General features: G+C 43.1%; 1 protein-coding gene across 1 annotated transcript in view; it reads right to left on the bottom strand.

Moving 5' to 3' along the window:
* Window positions 1–25,746, bottom strand: part of TRIM71 (tripartite motif containing 71) — a 54,312-nt gene extending 28,566 nt beyond the window's left edge. The window contains exon 1 of the mRNA XM_071560207.1: window positions 24,791–25,746. Within this exon, the coding sequence (XP_071416308.1) occupies window positions 24,791–25,681 (891 nt within the window). The 5' untranslated portion in view covers window positions 25,682–25,746. The remainder of the gene's footprint in view (window positions 1–24,790) is intronic.
* Window positions 25,747–27,044: the final 1,298 nt, after the last annotated feature.

A 27,044-nucleotide genomic window follows, 5' to 3' on the forward strand; every position in this document is an offset into this window, starting at 1 on the left:
GTTAACATACTTTAAGTCTAGATGTGAATATTTGTCCCAACATTCACACGTTGTTATTCTAAACCTGACCTTGCTAGCTGTAGAAGAGTCGGTATCATTGGACAGCTGTATTTTGCAGCATAAAAAGGAGGTGTGTTATTTTTCCTTTTCCATGTAGGCTGAGATGTTTTGTTGTTTTGTTCTCACTTCGGCAACAGGCCTCAATATGCAAGTTACATCTGGAAACAGACAAAAGCCAACTGCCCAGCAGTATTGGAAAATTAAAACATTGGGTCAGACTCAAACGGACTAGGAAGCCAAAGGTCAAAGCAGCATTAAATCATTAGTTTCCCAGCTGCCACCAAGGCATGGAGTTGACCTTTGATTTTGTAAGAAGTGGTCCAAGCAATTTTCTGGTGGCAATATGGGCAATCTGGCACAGTGGAATACTATCCTTGAAAGGAGTGGGTGGAAAGGAGGAGTTTAAGGTCTTGCAGGCAAAGATTAAACTAACTTTAATCTCTCTAAACCAAATTTACACTGTGAATCTGTAAGTGCAAATAATTGATATTAAATTATCAAGCTTTAAAGAAAAGACACTCCAGCATTTGAAGCATTAAAGTATCTTTCATTCATTTAGCAGGGAGAGCAAGCAGATTTTTAAGAACATAATTTGTCCACTTAAAAGAATACTAGAATGTTGTATTTCTTTCCTGGAATAAGTAAGTTTTCAGAAATTACACTTGAAAACAGTTTACTTAGTTCTATTTTAAAAACAATAGATCTGAGATAGAGCTAGTGTTTCTTCAGAAAAAGACCAGAACACTGCTTTTAGTCTACCTGTATTCCCATTATTACTTTTTCATATAGCTGAGAGAGCAAAGAGACAAGTAAGAACCTGGCCTTTGCTTTCTTTCTCTTGCCTCCATGATCTTAAATTTCATCTGCTACTGCCCTTTGGTAATAGTTCCCAACTGGTCCTTATAAACTGTTCTGCTGAATGTTTGCATTGTACATGCAGAATTCTGGTTTGGCTGCTTCCAAGTTCCTAGAAAGGGGTTGGTTTTACTGCTTGGCAAAGAGCAGCACAGGTATCAAAGGGGTTTCCGACACAGCCGAGGTACATCTGAAGAGCATGTTTGATCCTCCATTAGCAGCTAGCTGAGCACATGCACACATGGAAAACCAGTCTGCAAGCAATCGGCTATTAAGATATTTTATGTGGATTTAAGACATTTCTGTGCTTATTTTTTAAACAAATTCTTTAATGTTAAAGGGTGACACAACTCACACTTTACGGCAAGGAGAAAAAATTATAAGCTACTGTTCTCTTTTGTGACAACAGCACAAGGTGCTCAAACAGAACATAAAGAGCTCCCTCCCTTCCCCATCCTATGCCAGTGTCCCAGATGAGGAACTACCACTACCAGCCCTTCATGTGAGAAACCAACTCACAGCAGCGAGTCCAGGCATCCACTGAGTCATATATCCACCTGATAGGAAGGGGAAAGAAGGAGTATTTTCAGAGAGCTTCAATTAAGCACTAATTACTTCAGTCGTTCAGTAAGACACATCCCTGTTGTGGCTAAGCACATGGATGCTTTTTATATGCCATCACTGTTTTCACTGGCAAGGTGAAAGGCACACTACCCTTAACACACACCTCTCTTCCCACACCCTTTCTTTCGAGGAAAGGTTTGTGATCACACTGCCAATATAAACATCTGCGTAAATGGACTAGAGCCAGGACTTCAAGTTCACAGTGGAAAGACACCCTAAATCCTGAAACCATTCAGAAGAAACTCCTGGAGAATCACCAATGTAATGTTTTTGCCAGCATCTACTCTCAATGATGAAAACAGTTTTATGTATGCCCACACAACTAAGTTTCAGAAAAAAGTCAATAGTCTTTTTTTTTTTGATTGAACAGGCTAATAACTGCCAACACAGTCCATCAAGATAACACATGAAAAGGGTAGAGAGTGTTATGCAACTACCCCCTTCCACACCCCAAGTGAAGGGGCCCATTTGGTATCAACCAATGACAGTAAGGGACCTTGTAGCCTTCAACAGGGAAGCTTGGGGAAGAGAAAGACCTTTGGAGGTTGAACCAGGGGCAAATAAGAGGCCTCTTTCAGTGACTGCACATTCCTCCTCATCTTTGCTACTGTGCCCCTTATCACTGGAGCCAGATGCCAGGGGAGCCCGTGGAGAGCACAACAGCCAGCAGCATAGCCAGGGACAATAGCCCAGACGTTCGGGTGTGGTGACCAACAACAGCTAAAAACAACTACTTAGTGCAAAGTCTTGGGCACGGCTGAAAGCACTCCCATCCCACAGAGAGGCAGGAAAGATGTACAGCCCCCCAGACCTCCCATGCATTGTGTCAGAACTATCAGCCTGAACCCTCCTTCAGTGCAGCTGGTTTTGTTTACTTTATTACCAAGCAGACAAAAGGCCCACTTCCACCTCCAGAGGTGTTCTTGTGAAAGGCCTTGACTAACAACATAACAAAAATGGTGTCAGTGGAGACACACACAGAGCTTTCTCTAATAAGAGGTATCCTGTAAGATCTCAAAATTCTTGCCTTCATATTCTTTGTGATGCACACAACACAACAAAACAGTGTTCTGTGATGTGATCTTTTTGCTTGGTCCTAACATGCAGCTCCAGCAAGTCAGAAGACATTACTAGCCATCATAGTTTTCTTACTGGGAGGACAATTCCACAACCTACCTCAGGGCAGGAAACAAAATGGAATTTGGAGATTCCTCCAAAACCAGCAGTTAACAAAAGCTAAATTCCCACAGCTTCAAGAACAAAGGGCTATTGTGTCTCATGCTCAGCCTCCATGGGCTTAGTGGATGGGGTTTCTAAATAAGATCTCTCACTCCACAGGACTATGAATTTATCACTAGATAAAGAGATAGCTTCCAATCTGTTTGCTTTTGATAGGACAACCATATCTAGTTTTCCTACTGGAAATGGCTTGGTCTACTTCTAGATTTGTCATTTCTACTATTCAGTACTCTGTGCTCAGGTCTGTGCATAGTCAGTCACATGGCTCAGTGCTCTTTGGAACTATTCTGAGTCTCAATAGGGGTACAAAGATGAAACCCCAGATAGCCAGAAAAGCACAAAGTACTCCTGAGAATGGGTACAGACATCTAGCATTCCTGTGATCTGAGCAAGGCCTTGCACCTAGAACAGTTTATCAGCCAGCATCACTGTTCAGAGATACAAGGCAGGTTAAATGATTTATTTCCAGGAGATGTTAAGCCTTAAGCATGGGCCAAGAGTGAAAGACTACATCTGACATGCAGCCTCACAGAACGAAGTTCTACAAGAACAGGAAACAGACCTCTGCTTTTATCCCATTGGCTTTCTTCAGCTTAACTCTCTCCCTTGGAGCTGCTGTTAACACCTTAGAAAAGGAAGCACAAGCCACAGCAGCCTTCTCAAAAGCCAGATCACGCTTCCACACGCTGGGCCAGAACAACACTAGGTCAGGCAGAAGGGAAATTTGCAGCTGAGAGGTCTGCTCCTGGGAAGTTTGGTTCAGCTGCCAGCAACAGGTAGTACAGGAATACAGGGACCGAGGGGTGATTCCAACAGAACAAGTATCCCTTTTCTGCTACTGATACAATCTGGGACTGGCTGGCAGCAGACCCTTGTACCTTAAAGTCAACAGCTCCCTTAAGGGCATACCAAAGATGTTGTCAGTAAAGACAAACATAGAGCTTTCTCTACTAGGAGGTACTCTGTACGATCCCATAAATGCTTTCCTCTACTAGCATTAAAAAACACAGAGGGAAATTAAGTGTCACATGCAGTATTCTTGATGCTGCCTCACCTATGATAGAAATATTGCAGATAAATATTAATATAGTGCTCTAATCTGGTAGATCAGTAGCTGAGAACCTCAGCTAGATAAAGCTCTTAAGGTGACCTTTATAAGCAAAGCTGATCTTGCAGGAAGTTGCATGTCCAAAAGAAAGTAATTTGAGTGAAACAGGCATGCAAGATGCTTGAGATCTGGAGCTAATACATACCAGGAAGGGATTTCTTTTCTTGGGAGAAGGGAGGAGCCAAGCAGGGAAAAAGGAATAAAGCTTACTAAGAATGTTAACAGCAGACATTATATCTAATTTCTTTGCATTCCTTCCACCCTCCTTTTCCTCCCGTTTTTAAAAAACAGGAGCAAACTTGCGAGTTAAGGATTCTGATCAATGCAACATGTTAGGAAAAGAGAGCAGGAGGTCAAGAGGAAATGATTAATCCTGTGCAGAAGACTGGCAGGATGGGTCCTGGAATGGCTTACCAGAACAATGCTCCCACTAATAAGCAGGTCAAAAGACCCTTACAGTGAACAGAAGCCCCAGTTACACTGTACATTAATATTCTTTCCTTAACCCAAAGTTACATTTATTCATTAAAGCCAGATTCAAAAAAAAAAAAAGTATTGAGTAAGAAGACAGGTGAAAAGTTGTGGTGCCAGACACAAGCAGCAAATCTGAAAGAAAGGATTACAACTTTAAAACTCTGAAAGTGTTAGAGCTCCACTCTAATGCCGTACTTGTGGGAAGGCTTTGCTAAACTGAGGAACAAGGCAAGAACCCACTATGACAGATTTTACACTGACTGTGTTCAGTTCATGCAGTAGATGAGTGCCTCTACTTGATAAAGGCTGCTCTTCTGCTAGTGGCATAGCTTAATGTGCTGAAGAAAGAACAGAGCAAATTCACTGCAGACAGTATTTAAGACTTGAAGGCACATGTGGTTCAAGGTTTACTGAAAGAGATAGCTGTTGAGTACTGTGGCTGTGTGGTATCAAACAGAAGCTATGCAACGCTGTGAGATTCCAAGTTTCAGGTACTTATTGCAATCCCATACCGTTTTCCCCCCTCTAGTTTAGTCAGCATTACAAGTCCCCAGGGCTGCACTGTGAATGCACTCAAAAATCAGTGCTACTTCCAAAGGGATTCTGAACTTTCATAAAGCATTTACCTATTCCATGATACAGCACCTAGTACAACCTCACAGATTTGTGTTCACAAATACACAGCAGAATACAAACATACAAACTGCTTGGAGCTGTTTGCTTCGCTGCCCAAGCAAACCCACCTCTTCCAAAGACACCACGCTATCAGCATCCCCCCAGTTTAGACAACACCTTGTAGTGCCATCAGAGAACTCCTCTGAAAACTTGTCCATAACCCATAAAGTCATGAACTCAGCTCAGTAACCCCCCTAATATAGCTTGTTGTGGTGATGCTGGCCAAGTGACAGGAATGCTACTACTACAGGTGTAAGAGCTGGTGCCGATGTACGAGCCAGTGTTGGCAGAGCGGGGCAGGGAGGCCGAGAGCCGGCGTTCCCCGCCTCCCGGCGCGGCAGCAGCATCGCCCTGTGCTCGCCGGGGCCACCGCAAACACCGCCCTGAGGAGCCAAGCGCTGGGCAGGGAACGCCCTCCGGCCGCAGCATCGCTGATTGCCTTTGTATCAGCAAACAGCCTCCATTTTGAGGAGCTAGAGGCGTCCGGGGCAGGCTGGAGAGGCCAAACTTCAGCTGCCAATGACGAGGAACAAAAATGGCAGATTGCTATTAGCGCTTTCTGGCACAAGGTGTGGTTACTGCCCAGTGTTCCCCCCAGCTGTAACTACTCCTCTGTGGAGTGAATATTGATCCTCCACCCTACCCACAGGAACAGGGTGCACAACTCTGCACACAGAGCTGTGTGTAGACCAAGAACAAGGTTTGGGCAGTGAGATCAATTAGCATATGACAAACTCAAACCCCCTCAGCTTTTACCGAATAAAAATTAAAATAAAGGGCTAATCATTAATATATTAATCTCCATACCTACCCCTCAGCCCCCCATTTTTTTGAAGGGGAAAGACAGGCTGTAAGACAGGAGACAGAGAAGTCTTTAGCATCAGCAGGTCTTTTCAGGCAGGGAAACCAGCAGCTCAAGAGCACTCTAAAGACAAAGCTACAGCTTATTTACAAGAGTGTTTGGACTCAGCTCCCTTAGGTAAGGAAAAAATCTTAGTGTGTATGTCAGCTTGTGCCAACACTGTTAACCCCACCAGGACAGGCACAGTTAAGCAGCCACAGCTCACTCCAGTTTGTGACCCCTCTCAGGTCTGCTGAGAGCCAACAGATGTTAGACCACTATTTTTTAATCAAATCAGTGAATTAAATTGAAATTTAGCCCTTTGAGTCTGGAGGATATTAAGCCAGTTATTAAATTCACTTTTTGCAAATCAGTTTCTCTATTTAATCCACCTTTTCACAGGGAAACTCATTTTTAAAGCACTCCTTTCTTTTTGGGCCCAAGCTACCCATTCTACAACAAATCCTGCATCATATATTGAGACCACCTTGAGGTAGAGACTGTCCTTAAAATGCATCCTAGACCCATGCTTTGGAATCTTTGTTCTCCAACACAGGCTGAATCCATCTCAGGGCTGGGTATACAGTTATACACCTCTGCACAGAATCATGAGCTGGTTTGCAGCAACACGACATTAATGGAAATTAAAGCTCCAGTAAGCCAACCAGGTTCCTTCCTGCACCTTGTGCACAAGTACATAGGACAGCCCCCTGTGGCTGGTTTGACATGCCAAATACAAGGATGTTAAAAAGCCAAATAATTGTTATCTGAAGCTCAGTGCACGTGCTGAGTTCAGCACAAACATCCATTTTGCTCTGCCTCCTCACACAAAAGCCTGGAAAGTGGATTCCAAAGTTCAAGCACTGTTACTATAGAGGAAACACTGAAATGAAACCCAGAGAGTCTCATTCTAGCAACACTTCCACAAAATTTAAAGGACAGAGTTCTTGGACACCCAAGTCACACCAGTAACACGCCAACTATCCAGGTTGCATCTCCTACATACTTGTTGTTTCCTTATTCCGTGACTCTTTAAACACATCACAGTAAACACTACAATAGAGGTCACATATCTGTAACTATTCACTGCTATATAACCCTGTTAAAAATGAAATGGCCAGTAAATTCTTAAAACGATTAAAGTAGTAATAACCATTATTTAATCAAGGGGTAGAATGAACTCTTAAAAGAACAATTTCTTCTGCTGCTATTTGTTTCTCCCTTGTTGTCTACAGTTCCTTATAAGATGCATTTTCCAGGGTGGGGGGTGGTAAATAGACCACTAACTAAAAGTTAGCGCCTCCAGCCAAACACACAAGTTGCAATGCAAAAACATCAGCATGTTGTCAAGCATTAAGACAGTCTCCTCCTATTTTGTGTATAACAAGATATCATCACAAGGACAAATTTATTTCAACTGGGGCTGGATTTTATGAACAAGATCAAGTTGCATGGCTTCCCCTAACCCAGCTAATGAACCTTTAAAAAACAGAGCCATCACCCCACAAGTTTATAGCACAATTCTTGACTGGTATTGTTTCAGCCTTCATCCTGCACTTTTAAAGTATCAGGAAATTTCCGCCAAAATAGGAACTACTCTCTGTCCTCCATCTGCCCCACATAATTACTCTTCCCTTGACAGTAACCTTTTTCACCACAATCCTCCCAAAACACTGCTCAAACCTAAAATGAGTTTTTAATGCTGTCCCCTTTAATGCCAAGTACAAAAAAGCCCAGCCAGCTGTCAGTGCAAGCACTTTATGGAGTTGCAAACCTGCAAATTCCACCCAGAGTTACACTATCCTCTTTGAAACTTTTCGCAATAGCTGTCTCAAAGCAAGTATTCCTAAATAGTTTATTTCAACAAACTGGAAGTTGTATGAGGGGAACCAGTCCTGTGAGCACCACCATATTTAACTGGTTAGACTTTTCAAATGTTTTGGATTTTGGCTATTTCAGGGAGAGAGGGAAGAGAAGCATTTACCAGCACTAGCCATGATTGATTTAAAAACAGTTTAGAGAAACAGGCAGAAGCAAGTGCAGGGCTTCCTTCCTAATTTGAAAAGAAACATATCTTCTTGTTGGCCCTGCGGTCACATTCAGAGCTGTTTTTCCTTAGGAAAAACATCTAACAAGACAGATGTAGCCAGTATCCAGGCAGCAGCTGAAGCCTGAGCACTAGAAAGGCACTCTGGGGTGGGGGATGGAAGGGAAAAGAGGGAGAAGAGAAGGAGGAAGCCATTTGGCTATAAAAAGGATCTTTCTTTCCTGTTGAAATGCAATGGCAAAGAGTGTCAAAATGGCTTAAGGGTGGGGAGGTCAGACATGTTTTGAGATGTTAAAAACTCTTAAGCTTTGTCCAAAAGACTGAAAAAAATCCTTAAGGTAGGTTTTCGTTCTTTTAGCCATTATAATAGCTGCAAGCATTCTGAAATTTCCATTATCTGTTCGCTTTTATCACAAATGAGCCAAAACTATTCAGTTAACATTTTATCCTTATAAATCTACCACTACAGAAATGCTTCAGAAAATTACTGTTTTCCAGTAATTTTTAGATACATCATATTTGCCAATCCTTCCTCCCTCCAGTAAGCCTCCATTTTAAAAATCAGTCACTACTGCTTATACAGCATGACTGACTCTGCACTAACAAGGATGCTGAAAAACAGATACTAAATAGTAATTTCATTAATATCACAGCACCAGCACAATACATGTTTAATCTGTATGCCATCAAAACTAAACACAACACTGGGCTTTTTCTGCTAAACAAAAATATTTTACGAACTTCTGGACTGTCCTATTACTTCCCATTTAAATCCAAGAATGAAATGTCAGCATTCTAAACCTTGATTCACGAAGCTAAACAACTAATGGTGCTTACTAAAAGTTAAGAAGTGAGAGAGGGCTTCAAGATTGTACAGCAATTTTCACCTTTTTCTATTTCCTCACTCTGAAGTCTGCAAAAAGGAAGCATACAATGAAGCCTTATTTGCTATGGCTACAGAAGGTTTTGAAACAACTGCAGACTATTTTCTAGGTTGCACTGGAGTAATATAAGAGTCTAGGTACTTTTTGTTTGTTTATAAACTCAGGAATTTAGTTATATGAAGTAAGAACCTCTGGAACACAGACTGGCACCCCAAACCCCCCTACTCTCCTCCTGATGAGGGAGCCAGGTTCATCCATGCACTCCCTCTCAGGGCAGTCACTCGGGTTCTGTTCTATAAAGCTGAACAGCTCCCAGGTTAGATTTGAAAGCTCATTCACAGGAAATTGGATTTACACCTGCTTCATTTTGAGACACAGAAATACAACAGCACAAAGCTCCACCATGACCTCCCACCCCACACCTGAAGGGACTGGGGCAGGGGGTATAAGAAAGAGACTACCTTTGTGAAAGGGTTTTGAGCTGCCAACTTACAAACAGATGCTGGAAACCCAGATCCTCTATCTCCATTATGGAGCTTAAGTTTCACATCAAGAAATTAATTCCAGTTGCTAATATAGAAGTCAGGATGTCGTTAGCATCTTGACAATCCCACTCAACCACTAAAGTCCTCTCATGTTCTTTATGCACCTTTGTCTCAAGTTTCTACATTCCACTAAAACTTGCAGCTTGAGGTAAGGATTGCCCTAGCTTGTACTACAGGCCTTTGGGATGTGCACCTCAACTGTTCTATGGGAAAAGTCCTCCGAGAAGCAGCACGTCAGACCTTTCTCACTTGAGACAGGTTTAAGTAGAAATTCTTCCCAGCACTCATTTGATTTTCTTGTTAAGAGTAAAAGGCAGCATCAATGAGTATTCCTCAAGGCTCATTTCATATCTGGTGGGTTAACTGGGCTGAAGAAGTCACCTTTCTGTGTGTATTCTCAAGAATACTGTCCACTGCACAACCAGAAACATGTGGCCAGCAAAACACTGGATGTTTATAGGAAAACACAAAGCTGCTTACAGCAAGAAAAGGCTTTTGGGTAGAAGCATAACTTCCCTCTTAACCGGGAAGTGTTCTAGAATTAAAGGTTAATTATCATAACTCTATGCAATAGACAATCCTTCTACTCCTCAAACCAACTTCATTAAAACTGTTACTGGAAACGTGGTCAGAACCAACCTCCCCTCCTCAACTCCACAGAACTCAGCATTTGATCAACCAAATTTTGACCAAAATCAAATAAAGATCAGTATAAAACACTTGCTCAATCCCTTTTAAGAGCATAAAAGTTGAAGCACTTTGTGCCCGGCATTAATATCAGATGCCAGCACTGTTGCCAAATTGTCTAGTTAGCTAATTAGCAATGGCAGAAGCCTATCTCAGCTCAGTATATTTTTAAGGAAGATATACTGAAAGAAGTCAGAGTTGACTCACTCAATCAAGTAGTACTCCATCCTCCTTTTGTTCTAGAGTAGAATCAGCAAAGAATTAGGATCTCCATACATTTCTGAAGTCTACAGTATGTTAAATTAAGACTTTCACTAGACCACCACTTGATTATTCAGAAACACAACATCAAAAAATATCACAAGAAATTACAGAATTGTTTTAAAAGGTCAGGACAGCGAGTAGCCAAGAGGTGGCAGTGTTTCTATCTGGCAAACAAGAAAAGGACTAATTGTTTATAGCATTTTAATAGGGTAGGAAGTCCAGAGACATCAAACAGCAGTATACGGCAAGAGGCACAGTCCTCAAACTGCTTCTCCCCCTTTCAGCTGCAGCCTAGTTAAACTGAACATCCTCTTCAGGCACTACACCCAGCTCTTGGTTAAAAAAATTGCCTTAAGCAGTAGTAGTGCACTACCACAAACATTCAAATGAGTAGTTCAATGCTTCTAGACAAGAAGGTGGCAATAGTTTAGCTCCTTACTAGGCTGCAATACATGAAAACATTTTAAGAGCCCCTCTATGCAATTGTTGAAGACTATTTAAATAATTCAAATTTTTATATTTACAATAGAAATTGTAGCTTAGACTTACAAAAAAATTGAAGAGTAACTGTATAAATCAGTACTTAAATTTCACTTGGACTTTAAGCTAGCCTAAGGAAATCCCAAGACTGCCTCACCTCTGAATTTTTAACATGGTTATTGAACACTGGAAGATGAAGTTTCAGTTCACATGTTCAGTGCAAAGGTCACAAGCTCTGTAAGACCATGATCAGAAACATTCCAGGGCAGTGTTGCTTAATTCATGGCAACAGCTTTATTTAACAAAAGCACTCGAGGAATGGTTTCCCTCCGTAACTCCATATGGGATCAAACATGAAACAAGTCAGCTTACTCCAAGAAGTGGCTTCTTTGACCACATGAGAGCTGAGTGTTTTGAAAATTTGTTTTGGCTCATTTTGTTTCTTTTTGTTTGTTTAAACTTTGATTTACAAACATCTTTTATTCTGAAAGCATTTCCACCTAGTTGTAGCAGAAAAATAGCCATGGCATACATATTTGGCAGGAATGTCTCCCTGCTTGGAGAAAAACAAATACATGAAATGGGGAAAAACAACCCACACCCCAGGATATTCTGACTCTCACTGATCTAGGAAAGTATCTTCCAACAACAGCTATTTGCTCCTAGTGCATGGCTGGCAACAGTTTACCTGGGTCAGACAGGGCTTTCTGAAGAGGAGTTTCTTATGGTATCTTATATAATTTCACATCATGTTGCTCAAATACTTGTGCTACTTCATATGTGCATCTAAAACAACTTAATAAATTTAGAGCTGTGGAAGTAACCTTGGATTATTTTCCTTTACTTCCTCCCTCCTTGGGCAAGGGACTACAGAGATGTCTGTCAAAGTATCTCTGCCGCAGAAGCCAAACGGAAAATTGCCCATCTCCATTCAAAAAGGAGAATCCACTAATACAGGTGTCAACTCTTTCTTTACACACACCTAAGGAAAATTCATACAAGGAAGCTTTGGAGTAAAATCATAAGCCACAACATATGATGAGATAATTGTTCTCAAAGAGAGGAATAAACCAAGTTCTGTCAGTTCCCCAAGAACTGACAACTAAAATACAGCTATAACGAGAATATACCCATCCTGAATAGTTTGTCTGATTTCTATCCTAATGGAAGACGTATACAAATGCACCTGAATTCTGCAAGAATGTTAATACTGTGTTCTCGTATGCTGAGGAATACTTGAAAAAAACAAACATGTCTTCCAAGACAGTATTTCATTTCAGTGAGTCTCCCATCTGCTGACAGCACATTTGGATAGCACACAGTAATCTCAGCTGGCAGGTACCACTTTTTTTTTGATTTTGGTCTTTGTTCTAACATGCAACACTTCCTCTTTCCAATCTATGCCCTAGGTAACGAAAAGTGTTTCCTTTTATGTTTCCTCCCTGGATGGTGTTAAAATGAATTTAAAATTCAAACAATAAATACATTGACGAAAATACTGTCTTCTCCTCTAGACAAGATGATATTAAATTTCATGCGTTATATGGTATTCACAACTGACACCATGATTTTTTCTGTTGCTTGTAACAGAAAACTCATACTAAAATAGAATAAAATAGAACAGGACACCTTCAAGGCTTTCCCATGATAATTGTAACATTAAAGTGGACCAGTTATTCTAGAAATATATACTGAACAGCTTTCAATTTTTTTTCTGAAACAGCTGTATTGAACATTGGAGAAGACAAAACAGCAGTTCTGACAGGATACTGGTTCAATACATTATTCCCAGATTGATTAACTGTCAAGATTTAACTGTCATTTAGGAAAAAAATAAGTTGGTCTTACTATGCTAGCCAAACCCTCATAAATACTATATAAAAATGATGTTTACATACATATACTGACAATATATAATGAAGACAAATGAATAGCAACAGACAAAAGCACGTTACTGAACAACTGAGAGGAAAGAATACATTCCATGTTTACACAGTGACTTGCATTAGATGTTTAGTCACAAGAATGCTTTACAATGAAAAGCACAACTATGGTTTTATCCAAAAATTCATTCAAAGTATCCATGTTATTCAAGTTCCTTTTCAAAGTTTGGGTTGTTCAACTAAGGCAGAGCTGGGAAAAGTGAAGGAGATGAACAGTTTGGACAAGAGAAAGGGAACTTCACTACTTTTTCTCCTTCCTACCTGCAGCATCTTCAGCTGCAGGATTTTGCTCCCTTCATTGTCCCATGACTTCAATGAGCCTGGCATTGGCTTTTTTTTCTCTTAGATTTGAGTCAGTTCACTCTGCTATTTGTTGCTGATCAGTGCACAAAGGTATCAGATGTAGAACACAAGACTCTGTGAAGAAGGCTGAAGCAGAAAAGAAATGCACATTTAGACAATAACTGATACGTGTGCAAAAGCTAGTGAGGCAACCTTGCTTTGCCTGGATAACCAATATTGTTGCTCCCCTACTCCTACAACGAATGCAGCTTTCTGTCCCTGGACCCCACACCACAGAGGAGTTTCATCAGCTTAAGCTCCTTAGCAGCCCTTTTCTTTGCTGAATGGCATCGGCTGGCATTAAGAACAAGTTTCAGAAGTGATACAGAATAAAAATGCTAACTGTGAATTGTATTGAGAAGGACATTAATTGAAAGGCATGACTTCTACTGTAAGAAACAGCCCGCCACCTGAACCAGTCGAATCTTTCTTACTAAGTTCTTGTAGCTAGACAAGGAAATTGGAATTAAAATAAAGCTATAAGTAGTTTTAACACCTGAAATTACTTCTATAACCACAAAAATTATTATACTCTCTGAAGAAAAATACAGTTGAATTGGCTTGCAGCATCTAAGGACTAAGATACGAAAATGAAACTATTAACTCAAAAAATGGCTCAAGATGATTTTTTTTTTGCAGTTTGGAAAAGTAAGGTTCACGTTAACATCTGCACTTTTAAGTTAAGGTTCTCCTATTCGTTCTCTCAGTGTGTACAGTTTTTTGCCATTTTTGCCATGAGACCAAGATAGGAGCAATAGTAAATATTGTCAGTAATCACATACTACTTGAATTCACTTCACTGACTCAGGCATAGGAAAAGTAATAAAAGGACTGACAAGGAAGTGTTCCAGTGAAAGAAGAGCCTTTGGATCTAAGCCAAGCCCGAGTGTACAGTATGCCACTACAAGCTTAAGTGGCCAGCCACAGAACTCAACTACTCCAGTCTTTCCAAAGACGTGCTGACCTTACCCATATCCAAGTCAATGCCAAAGCCTTCCTACAGGGGGAAATGAAGTGTACACTTTATATTAATTTCAACTGCAGTGCTTTCAGCAAAAATCTCTAGTAGTTCTCTAGAAGACCTACCTTCCTATATCATAAAGAATTTTTAATTCTAAGAACAATGGAACAGTATGTAACTTCAATGTAACAATATGTAACAACATATGCAGGTTCAAGTCAATATTGCCTTAGTAGTTTTATGCATGTCTTTCTACAGAGACAAAAAAGTTAGGCTGGCTTGACACAGCTGCTCCTGTTTGGAGTAACAGTTCAGATTCAGAGGTTCTTACTGTTACTTTTCCACAGGATGCAAAGATGGAATAAACATCACCTTTTCCAGAAAGGCAATAACATGAAGATAAAGTCATGTTTGTTTTGCAAATGACAATCATCTAAAACTTAGAGAAGTTTCAGATCTCTGTGTGTGTGTGTGCATGCACTGGGAAATGCATACGAATGGGAAAAGTGCCTCACAGGAGTGGCTGGAGGCTTGGAGTGGACAGCTTGCCAGCAGCTATGCCACCTACACAGCAGTCTCAAGATCCTCCAAGCCTTGCTTCCACTCACTGCAGTTTGCCTGGACTGCCCACAAACCTCCCTCTGAACCATCCCACCAATCATACAGGGCAATTCAAGTAAGGGAGCTGTGCTTCAGCAACAGAAAGCTCAAGGGTCATATATTAGTTATCTACTAAGAGGCTCAGAGCCCTTAGAAAAACTAGTAATGCTAGAAGAGAGGAAGAGTTACCATGAAATAATATTGTCAATTGAAATATGTGTTACCTAGAATAGAGAAGGCAGACAGCACCTTCACTAAGAAAGGGCATGTTGTTAATTTTTGGGGCACTGTCAACAGCCATCATTTATAACTCTAATCCAATTCTTAATTCTAATCTTACCAATGGTTTCATGATATTGTGGGAGGGGGAATTATTACACCCACCCCCTCACTTACAGTTGTATTAAGTAAAAGAGGGAAAGAAGCAAAGAGAGTATTAAATCTTGCCCCTATTGCAATTTTCTTATATACAAGAGCAGTACTAGAAGTACTCAAGTGTTTCAGGTGTTTTTTGTACTTCTTCCTCTCCAATTCCCTAATATTTTGTTGTTAGTTTGGTTATTATTTCTTTCCGGGTAGAATTCACTCCAGACCACCACTCAATCTTTCCAGTACCAATTTCTTTATTGTAATAATTTTTCATAATTTCTTCTTCCCCACAAACTGTCCCACCTTTATTCCCAAAATATTAGCCCATCCATTTAAAAGCCTTTAACAGAAGCTGACACCAAATACGTTGTTCTGGGACACCACTGCAGCACTGGAGCTGCTTTTACAGTGACTAGATGGGGGGGAAGTTATTTGCCATTTTTTCAGACTAGTGTTCAATCTATTCAACTCAATTGTCTGCTGTATCATTATGTGCATTAACAGTCTTGATGACTGACATATGCTTCAGTGGGAGAATCACAGTTTTCATTTTCCCCTACAAATAACCACCTCTCTAAAGAGAGACAGTTCTCACAACAACTTCAGCTGGCTTGCTTATCAGTCAGTCATCAGCTGAAGAAAATTTGGTTTCCAATTTGCTCATATAGCCACAAAAGCTGTGTTTAAGGACACTTAGCCAGTTCATTTGGCAACCAGTTTCTTATAGAGAAGTTATGCCTTTCTCAAGTAACATCCTTGTATGGATCAAGTATTCTTGAAATTTGAGTGACTTTGTCTAGCAGCCTGCAGACCCCCTTCACGCTCCAACTTCAATGTATTAAATCTCCAGTGCCTTTGGGCACACCATATATAGCGGTGGGGGCGGGGTGTGCTGCAGGGGGGTGGAATTTAACCCTTTACCAGCTTTGGTTTTAAAGGGAAAAAAAGAAGGCTTGAAGTTATGATGCTCCTTTCCATTCTCTAATGATTTTTTGCCTCTAATTAACAGACCTACAGTGCCTCACATATACAAGCACTTACTAAAGATTTTAGAACTACATAGTTGACTTCCAAACCACAAGCACAACAGCAGCAAGACCCCAGGAGCTCCCTGATCGCTCTTACACCCTCCACCACCTGACATGGCATTATTCAAGGTTACAGAAGATCAGGAATAGTAACCTTGTCAGGCAACCAGTACTGACTCGCTCATCGGCGATTCACAAACCACACTACCAAACCTCATACAAGACAGCAGCATTTCTCTAGTCCTCCTGCAGCACTCAGCTGGATTACTAAAACAAGGGCACAGCTTTCAAGCTTGCTTGCCACCCAGTATTTAAGGTTAGGGATTTTTATACTGTACACTTGACAGTGTGAATGGCTGAGTAATAAGAACCACTGAAGTGAAGGGGGGGGGAAAAGAGGAGGATTTGAAGTTTGATAGCTGACATTTTCCCATAAATAACAGTTTGCCTTTTGTTAACCAAGAGCAGCTGAACAAAAGGCTGTATAAAATTAGTCTTCTAGCATATGTCTGCCATGCTGGACAGCAAGTCTCTAGACATTCAAACTGAACCCACAAAACCCAGGACAACATGGGACTGGAAAGATACAGCAACAAGCTCCAACACTACCATCCCACTGAGGTTTGACTGTTCAATTTCAGGTTCCTGACAACCTTTTAATCCAGCCAAACACAGCATTTGGTAGTTCTGTACACTTAAAATACCTTAAACAAGAAAAAGGAAATATTTAGAGTAGATGGTTTATAACAGCTTTTGCTATCCACAAAATGTACGGGATGGGCATCGAATGCAAGCAAACAACTAGAAAAGATAAGATTTAGCAAGCTTGACAGAATGCCTTTAAATATTTTGGTAATGCACAGAAACCAACATTAAATGGAAAATGATGTGACATAAGTTTAGCAATTACCTTTAGCTCACTAAAGGACACTTCCCTCCCCAGAGCACTGAGATTCAAGGGCAAATAGTTGCTACTCTGACAGCCCTGGAAATCACCAGTATGAGAGCAGCCTTGGTCATGGCTTGTGTGATCTTAGCAGAAATTTTACTACAGTAACAAACAGCACTAAAGCAGTTACTGAAGTGACAACAGCAGCCTTTGGCTGGATAATCTATGTCATTCCTGAAATTAGTTTCAGATATTTCACATGTTGGTTTGTTCAGTAGAGTTCATTTTCACTACAGCATTGAAGACATACCTCACAGTTCCCAAAATGTTGTGTATTCAACTCTGAAAAGTGACTTGTATCCACCACCAGTCCAGCAAGTTTAGAGTGTGCGTCAAGTTGCCTCCCTGGTGCTGGGAGGTAACCAACTTTCTCCAACTCAGCACCAGTGCAGAGGCACATAGCACAAAGCATGCAGAACTGTGAAACAGTAAGCATTTGAAATACCCAGTTCAAGTCTTAGTCACTTCAAAAATATTTCAACTACATATGTAGGAAAACTGCTGACTAGGTGTCATCCTATCCAACAAGTTCACCATCTGAGGTTTTAAAAATGCATGCTATACACTTAAGTGACATAACAGTAACAGAGCTCTTATTTCTTAAGGCTGAACATAGAAGTATGAATTAATTCTTGTTAATAAATGTCAGTACTGCACACATGGGTACCAACTCTTACTCCTTTTCATATTATGCTATACAGTTAGAGCATTGAAAGCTGGCCAGCACTTTTAATTGCTAAATAAGATTATTAGCTATGGACTCCATAGCTGAAGTTTTTTATTTTGTTGAGGACTGATAAAAAGAGAAGGAAGAAAGAAGTAGCTTAGAGTCAAAAGAACTTTAGGAAGTATGTACTACGCCAGTCTTAGCCACATACAATTTCTTTTCTTCAAGATGGGTGGGCAAAGGGGAAAGAGAAAGTAATCCAAGGTGACATTGCATAGTAAAGAAGTTTTTGAACTCGAGTTAGAAAACAGTTAGCAGATAGCATTGCTCCAATTCCTTAACACGTTTTTGATCTGTTCCCATGACTTTCAAAACTGGTTTGGATGCACAACCCAGATTTGTTAGGAGAATGAAGCCCATCTCACCCACAGAGCCCTTCTTCAAGCACAACCAATGAAAGAAGAAAACCCATGGAGGGAGCTGCAGATGAGCCCATGAAGACAACAACTAAAATAAGGACATATGCCTAACATATTTTAGGAACAGGAACATCCATTCATTACATTAACCAATACTTGCATTGCCAAGCAGTAGTCCCAGTCTCATGCAGAACTTCTACATTTTAATTAAGACTTAGAATTATAGGGTAAAAGCATTAGTAAAAATTGTGTATTACATAATTATCATCAAAGATTATATTTGCGACTGCTCTACTGAAAGTGGATTACAGCTGAAGACAATAAACCCCTTCTGTGAAATCTTATCTGTGATAACATTAGTCTTGCATTCAGTGCATTGTTCGTGCAGCTTAAGATCTGTGCTCTCAACACATCATGATTCTTTGTCTGATGGAAAGACAACTTTGCAAGAAGGAAGGGAGCATGGGAAGAAAATAGGAAGAGACAGGGTCAAGGTAGTATTGAAAGAGGAATGATACCTCCTTAACTTTAAAACTGGGCAGTTTTCCTCTAAGGAAGCATGGTCTAGCAAGCATGCTTACAATGCTCTGAAGGCTTACTTGAAAGGAGAAACTGCTACACATGATGCAAGACTTCATCACTAAACTGAGGCCAAAATTCAGTCAGATCTCTCCTAGTTATGAGATACACTTCAAGCTACTGGTTTTAACAGAACTGTAGTTTAAAAAAAATAAATTATGGGTACCCTAGACTAGTTTCATGTCTATTTACTGTATGCATATCTCCAGTCATATTTTCTCAAGAAAGTTACTACTAACTCAGAGGTCTATGCTGCAGCCTGCAAGCGTTATTAAATACTCTTATATGGAGTAATACTCTTGGTTTTTCAAAGACATGCTCTAAATAAAAACAGTCCACAATAGTTGCCTGAACAGCCAAGGCATTTCTCCTTCTTCCAATTTTTACTCACTGGAAACTGTGAGATGTGTTTAATTAAGCCAGTAGTGTAACACTGTCAGATTATCACCAGCAGAAAAACCTGACAACTTTGCTGTATTTACCATAAAATGACGAGTGTATTTCAACATGGTCAAAGCAAAGCAGGGGAGGTTTTGATTCTGTCCAGTATGGTATTAAAGCTGTTCAAAGCCAAAAATTTTTATTCTCTTACTAAAGAGAATCAATTAAATAAAAGAGACTTCTGTATGCAGGAAAGAGCCAGGAGCTAAGGATGTGATGGGGAAGAGGCAGAATAATCCAAGAGGTATAACCCTATCTAGCATCAGATATCTGAATATTTCAAGTTTTCAGTGTGAAATTAGAGATTATTAAAACCCCATATCATTCTGAAGATGTTAAATGCCCATTATATAGATCATGTATGAACCAATTATTTCACTGGTCTGCTTTCTTCACCAGGAAAAAAATAAAAAGGAAAATACAAGTGTCAGTAACTTGATCTGAAGCATTGGTTTTTCAGACAGGCATCAGTATGTGCATTTGATATCAGAAGTGAAAAGACACAGTACCTATGATAAATGACAGGTGTACAAAAAGGTGTACACAGTTTCTCACATATACTAGAAGTATGAATTTCTCTAGCTCACACACATTTTCCTCTAAGGCTGAAGCTTTAGCAGTTACAACACCAGCAACATAGTAAAGTATTGCATATTAAGACCAGTGCTTCCAGGATGCACTCCTATAATTCTTAATCATTTTGTTTGGAGGCAAAAACTTCAAACATTAGAAAAAGGAACAGAGCCTGCATCACATTTGTATCACATACTGCCGTTGCAAATAAATAGCCCTCAAGTGAAAGACACAGACTGGGAACACAGGCATATTCCCCCTGCATTAGCCAACTCTTTTGGTGAGATGTGGGTGGATGGCATTAAGAGCACCACGGAGTAAAGTTCAGCATCTGACAGTGACAGCAAGGCATTACACAAAAGTGACCATGTTTAACCTACCATTCCTGTCTAACCACACTATTCCTCCTTTTCCCTCATACCAGTTGAGCCTGGGCCAGATTCCTCTGCAATTAAAATAAACTTACACCAATACTAGAAGAAGGGAAGAAAGTCTGACATATTAGGTGAGTTAAACTGGCTCACAGAAGCATCTCCTGAGAGCACACAGCGAAGCCTAGTGAGAACAGAGGAGGAAGTGAGATCCCCTGTTCTCTGAGTAGCCATGAGATGTTAAGACAGCTTGCTCCCTATTGTGAAACCAGAGCTTTACCCTAAATTAGAGCAGCTTAGACATAAATTCAATCAGCAAATTTAGCCAAGGTACTGGGATAAGTAGCTTTCAGTTCAGCTGACAGTTATGCATTTGAATTGTCTTCCCCTACACATCCATATTGCTCCAGAAGTTGCATCTTTTACAGTGATTAGGACCGTAAGAAGGAGTGAATTTTATTTGTAACCTAAGATGACAAGAAATACAGGAATATATGCAACTCCAGAATTGAACAAAGCAATCTAATTTTAGCGAGTCTTTAACCACATGCACCGATAACCCCACAAGCCATTGTAACTCACTGATCTAGCAAGAAACTTAGGAGTTTGTGAATTAATCTCATCAATTAAGGACCTTATCAAAGGCAAAAATAATGCAAGCAAAAGGAAGGAACAGTGTGGCTCAAGGCCAGGGCAGAAAGACCTTTAAAATAGTTTCTTGCAATGGAGGAAGCCATGGTGCTAACAGGGTTCTGCCTTGTAGTCTGTGAACCACTTCTAAAATGGAATCTGTAGAGCAATATGAGAAGTAGAGGGTCACACACCATTAAGCTGACTGAATTTGGCAACTCCACACTTTGCCTAGAAAGTGTCTGAAGTCTGCTATTGAAGTGTTTTGACCATCCACCACTGTTACCACCAAATGAGACCATAGCACACAGCAGCTGAGCCTTGGCATAAATGAAACTTGACTTGTGGCATTTTCCATTTTCCACAAACTCACTTGAATCCAGGTAGTTTATCTATACAAGCCAAGTGTCCTACAGCTGTTCCAACATTTTCTAAGACTATGGTTTAGTTTGCACCCTATTGATACTTCTAAGAAAAGAAAAACAGAGGTGCTTTTTCAGTCTGAGAGATGAAACAATAAAGCACAATTTGACATATCAGTTAGCATATTTTATTTAATTATGGGTAAAACTAACATAAAATCTTTTTCAAGTTTTAAAGTTCTATTCTAGTTGGTTTTATTACAGTAACATCTAGTTACTACTGTAGCATTGATAGTTATGTCCATACAACAAACATGGTCAGACAAAAGAAAATTTTAAGGGTTGCAACACTGTTACTTTTGTAGAATGCTTTGAAACAGAGATTAAACATTTCCCCTGCTGCCCAATAGCATTTTACCCCAGACAGTGAGGTTTCAAGTGGTAAGCAACCAGACTGGGTTTCAATAGCAGCTCTATGACAGAGAATTGTCTTTTGCTTCCCCACCACCACCTCCCCACAGGAATAGTTTATTCACTTTCTTTCATGCAGCACTGCAGTATCTGCAGGCACTGCCACCCTGAAAGGGATGTTCAGGGTTCCACTTCCTTTAATGTTTGCCACTACTGTAACAGTTAATATTCTGTTTCAGAGACTGTATGTACTCTTAGCACACGAGTCAACAGCTCAACTGAGACCAGAAGCAACTTGACTGAAAACAGACTGCTGCAGACATCCCAGTTAAGAGCTGAAATCTGCATTGGAAGGATAACTAACTTCGTTGATGTCGTCTGGCAAATGTGTATGTGCAGTCTTTTTTGAGACTTGGAACACCCAGTAAGTAGCCACCCACAGTGCTATTTCCCTTCTCACTCACGGGAGTCTCAAAATAGGGGTGTGGAATGAGGAAGTATTACGGGGAATGGACAGTGACTCCCAGGTGGAGAGGTGGAAAAATCAGAAAGGAACAGTACCAAAGGTAACAAAGGAGAAGCAACATTAGAACAAGAGTATCATGTCCTAGGCAAGGAGGTACAAAATAAGCAAGCAGCTACTTTTGTGCAGAAAAACTCTCGGACAGGGTCAAACTCCTTCTAGCTGATCTCAGGGTGAGGAGGCTATATCCCAGAGAAGGGGAAACTACCCTTCCAGCAGCTTAGATATTAGAGCTGCCTATGCCCAAATCCTACCTGCATGACATTAATCTGAGAGAATATCCTGCTCATCAGCTTTCCTCACTTACATACTGAGCAGAACCAGTATGTTCTAACCACTCATGTTCTAACTACTAATATTATGGTTTTGTCTACCATTCCTGCCTTGCATTTTAGGTTTGTTTTTATACTATTAGCCAAACAAACTACGTACTGGATGCACTAACTACTCTTCTGGAAGGCTGCCTTTCTATTATTGTTCCTTTTATGAGGTTGTAAATAACATTCTTAGAATTAAACAAGCAATAACCCTCGCAGCTTTGCAGCCACCCTTACTCAAAAAAAATTGTACACCTCACCCATATTTTTAGCCAAAGTGCAAAAGATTTACAGTATAAACTGTTTCAAACAGTTACAGTCTCTCCCAAACAACTCCCCTTAAGTGAAAAATAAATACTTGCAGATACTGATCAGGCACACCAGCATTAAGGAACCACCAAACTCCACTAATCAAGAACAGTAGTACATCATTAATTTGCAGAATAAAAGCCTCTCAACAGGAGCTGAAGGCTTGAAAATGCTTACTTGTTTTAAAACAATTTCTAGATCTACAGGACACAAGAACACCCAAAACCAATCCTATGAGACATGTACTCTTTTCAAAGCACACTGTTGAAAATAAAATTAGTTATGTAAGATAAATTAAGCTTTTTTTAGAAGTTACTTCTAGAAAAGCTGTCCAGTTTAAGCAAAGCTAGAATATCTTTCTTCACTTTGCAATTTAAGACCTTAAGTACACAAAATACCTTGGAGCTCCTGTCCCAGTTACTCTTCACTAAGTGATGGAGAATACACTGCTTTAGAAGATGGGCTGCGGTCAAAAGCTCTTAATTGTTTCACTTTACACATTTCAGTAAGAACTTTCATACTACTGAAAACATAAAACCTTTAAATCTTTTAGCCTGTACCACAAGTCCAGAGTTATACTCCAAAATGAATGCAAACCGGCAGCTTTTGTAGTGTCTTAAGAACATGCATCATTTCATTCTCGTTTTAATATTATGTGCATGTTTTAGGAAGCTCACTAGCAGGAAGATACTTAGGTACCACAAAAAGCTATAAGTAGCCCAACTGCCATAACGTTGCTGCATTGGATTTTTTTGAAACTTTTTTTTTAAAAATGTTCACTGTCCCTCAAGTACACTCCATGTTCCCCAAATGTCATTTTAAGGTTTTAATTTTTCCATCCAATTCATATGTTCTGTCCTCTGACAACAGCAACTTTAAAAAACCAAAAAATGCTCTTCCAGAGCTTTCTAGAAAAATTATTTCTGAGGTACAGAAACATTAGAGGAGATAGAAAAAGTGCCCCTGCAAACTGAAGACAAAGGGATCACCACATTTCCCTAGGTTTCAAACACCTTCATGTATCGTTATACCAGCATCCCACAGGAAACTCTTGTACTACCCCTGTCCTCAGGCAGATTTTCCCTGAAGCCCCTTGTGCTGTCTGACTTTATATTCGGAGGAAACCACTTCCAACACTGAATTCACGGGAAAATTTCAGCAAAATCCCCCGCGTTGACTCCCAGAGCAGAAGGGGGAAGACAGTAGATCGCCATTTTCCAGTTTCAAATGAAAAAAATCAAGTTCCAAACTATCACAGCAAGAAACTGTCCCAATATAACTTAAGACACTTTCAGTACATTTTGAAGAAGCCGCTGCCTCTTTTAAGATCTATAAAATAATACTTAGGGTCACCAGCAACAAAATTTAAAACGCTTTGGTTTTGCAAGTTTAAACCAGTAAAGTAAGTTCCCGTTTTTATCATGTTTGTACTACAGAGGCAGATAAAATGTTAACCAACAATAAGATATAGCTAGCATACACAAGGGTGAATATCTCTTCTAAGTTTTTGACTACTTTTTATTTATTTATAAATAAAGAAATAAAGAGGAGTCGTTTTCTCAATACAGTTACCTTCCTTCCCTATTTATTCGTTTTTTCTTTCTCCAGTGCGTTACACGCCTAACAGTTTACTAAGCAAACTCCACAACAGAAGCATTAGGGGCTCTGGGGGGCTCCAAAGTTTTCTCTCGCATCTCCACGGCCCCGCCACCCCTCGGTACGCGCCCACGAGCTCCCTCTGAGGGGCAGCGCCCGCAGCAACCCGATGCCCCCGCCGCAGTCCGCGCACGGGCAGCCGGGGCTCCGGGGACAGCGTCACCCGCACCTCCGCACCGGAGGGTCCCCCCCGGCTCACCTCCACCTCCTCCTCCTCCCGGGCAGCGGCGCGGAGCTGCGCCCGGTGGGAGCGGGGCGCGGCCGGGACACCACCGCCTCGCCACATGCCCTTCCACGGTGTGTCAGCGGCTCCCGGTCCCGCACCGGTCGCTGGCCCTGTCTCCTGCCCACCCCCGGCCCGCAAGCCCCGCGGTAGGAGCCCAACGCCTCCGCAGCCTACGGGAGCGCCGCAGCCGGTCCCCGCTGCCGCCCGCCCCACAGGAGGGAGCGATGCAGGCGGGGGCCCTCTGGCGCCGACGAGGGGCGGGAGCGCGGCCGCCCCCTCCTCCCTCCTTTCCTTCCTCCCACCCTCCCTCTCACGCCGCGCACCGGCTCACCTCGTCGTCGTGGTGCTGGCAGTAGCTGGCCCGGTCGGGAAAGACGGAGAGGATGTTGTAGGGCGAGGCGGGGTAGGGCGGGCTAAGGGCGAGCGGCGCCGCGGGGCCGGCGGCCGCGGGGCCGGCGGCGAAGCGCTCGATGAAGTGGTCCTTGGTGAGGCGGACGCGCTGGTGCGCCCGCACGCAGTTGTCGCACAGGTGCTCCTGGCAGTCGAGGCAGCGGGAGCTGGCGGCGTTCCCTTCATCGCAGGAACTGCAGCGGGGCTCGCCCTGCCGGCTGTGTGGCCGCCGCAGCAGCAGCGCCGCCGAGCCGCCGCCGCCGCCCGAAGAGGAGGAGGACGAGGACGTCGAGGAGGGCGCGGCCGAGGCGGCGGCGGCGGGCGAGGAGCCGGCGGCGCGGGGCGGCCCGGGCGGCGGACGGCCGTGGTGCCGGTTGTTGCTGCCGCCACCGCCGCCTCCAGCGCCGGAGCCCGCGGTGGGACCGGCCCCGGCAGTGCGGCCGTTCTTCTGCTCGTCGGCGGCGGCGGCCACGACGACGACGTCCAGCAGGTTGCTGAGGAGGAAGTTGGAGGAGGGCAGCGCGTCCATGCCCGAGGGCTCCGAGATCACCACCTTCTGGTCGCAGATGGGGCAGCGCAGCTTGAGCGCGTCCCCCGCGCCGGGGTGCCGCTGCGCCTCCAGGCACTGGCGGCAGAAGGCGTGCAGGCAGGGCAGGACGTGGAGCCGCCGCGGCGGGCCCCCGCAGGAGGAGCCGCCGCCGCCCCCGGAGGAGCTGGAGGTCTGCGACGAGGACGAGGAGGTGGAGGAGTTGGAGGAGAGGGGAGCCGGCGACCCGCACATCTCCTTGCACAGTGGGCAGATCTGGAAGTCGGACTCGGGAAACGAAGCCATTTGCGACAGGCCTGACTCCCCGATGGGGGGCAAAAACGTGTCTCTCCTCACTCACAAAAAAAAAAAAAAAAGAAAAAAGAAAATAGCGTGTGTGGAAAAACCAGAGGCGCAGGCAGAAGGTAGTTCTGCAAGCGGCTTACGAGCAAGCTGGCATCGATCAGTCGTTTTGCCAGGTGGGATCGATTGAACGGTTTTGCAAATACGGTGTCATCTATTCGGCGGTCTGCAGGGAGCTGCGTCCTCGCGTCGTACCCCGCTGCTGCCGGGCTGGCTGCTGCGGGGGGTGTATTTTTGGTATCAAGGTGTAGCTGTCCCGTTCTCTGTCAGAAAATGGATCCTTTCTTCCCTCACATGTACTTAACCCCCGATCCCCCGTTGCATTAGACAAATTGTATCGATTCCCGGATCGGTCAATACCTCACACAGTCTTCTCATCTCCCCCTCGGGTCAGCAGTTTGACAACGTGGTTTGGTTACTTGTCTTCTTCCTAAACGGAAAGTGCATGGGCGCCGACCGCCCGAGCCCCGCCGCATCCAGCGGGGACCGGACCTCTGTCCGTCGGGACTCAGCTCCGGTTCCCACGGCCGTAGAACCGGGTCGGGGTGGCAGTGCAAGTCCCTCGCGGCCGGGCGGGGAGGAGGCGGATGGGGGACAGCAGGGGCTTAACTCAAGTTTCGCTCTTTCTTCTTGGGGCGTTGGGTTTTTTCCTCTTTTCCTTTAAACCTGTGCTTGTCGGGGGGGAAGGGGAAATTTCGTTTCAGTTCCCCCCTCCACTTTTGCAATCCAGAGCAGCTCTAGGAGAGAGAGAGGCACTGAAACACAGTGGCCAGGCAGACTTCTCCGGCTCCAGTCCTCCCCCGCCGACGCCTGCTCCACCACCGCATGACTGGGGGGTGGGGATGGAGGGCGGCGTTGGTGCCCACCCCACCGGCAAAGACTCACGCTGGCGGGACGCGGAGAAGGAGGAGATGGGAAGAAGAAAAGGGCTCCGAGGACGGCCAGGAGCAGTCCCCTCTCTCGCCTGAGTCTCAGCTCTCGCCGGACGCCTTCCTTTACGCGGGGCTCCCCGCGGAGGGCAGCGCCGAGCCTGCAGCAGCCCCGCCACACGCGGTGCCCGGCGGCTCGGGCGGCTCTCCCGGCCGGTCAGTGCCGCGGGCTCGGCGCGGCTCGCACAGGATGCGGTGGCCGCGGCCGGGCAGAGGAGCAGCGGCAGGTCCCCGCCGGCCGCCCTGAATTATTCATGGGGGGTGTATTATATTCGCTCGCACAAATTGGAGCCGCTGTGCAATGCTATCCGAGAGCGCTACGCTCGCCCCCTCCTCCTCCTCCTCTCCGGTTCTCGCTCGCTCTGAGCCCCTGCAGC

Source organism: Pithys albifrons, chromosome 7 (assembly GCF_047495875.1).
Source record: "Pithys albifrons albifrons isolate INPA30051 chromosome 7, PitAlb_v1, whole genome shotgun sequence".
Taxonomy (NCBI): domain Eukaryota; kingdom Metazoa; phylum Chordata; class Aves; order Passeriformes; family Thamnophilidae; genus Pithys; species Pithys albifrons.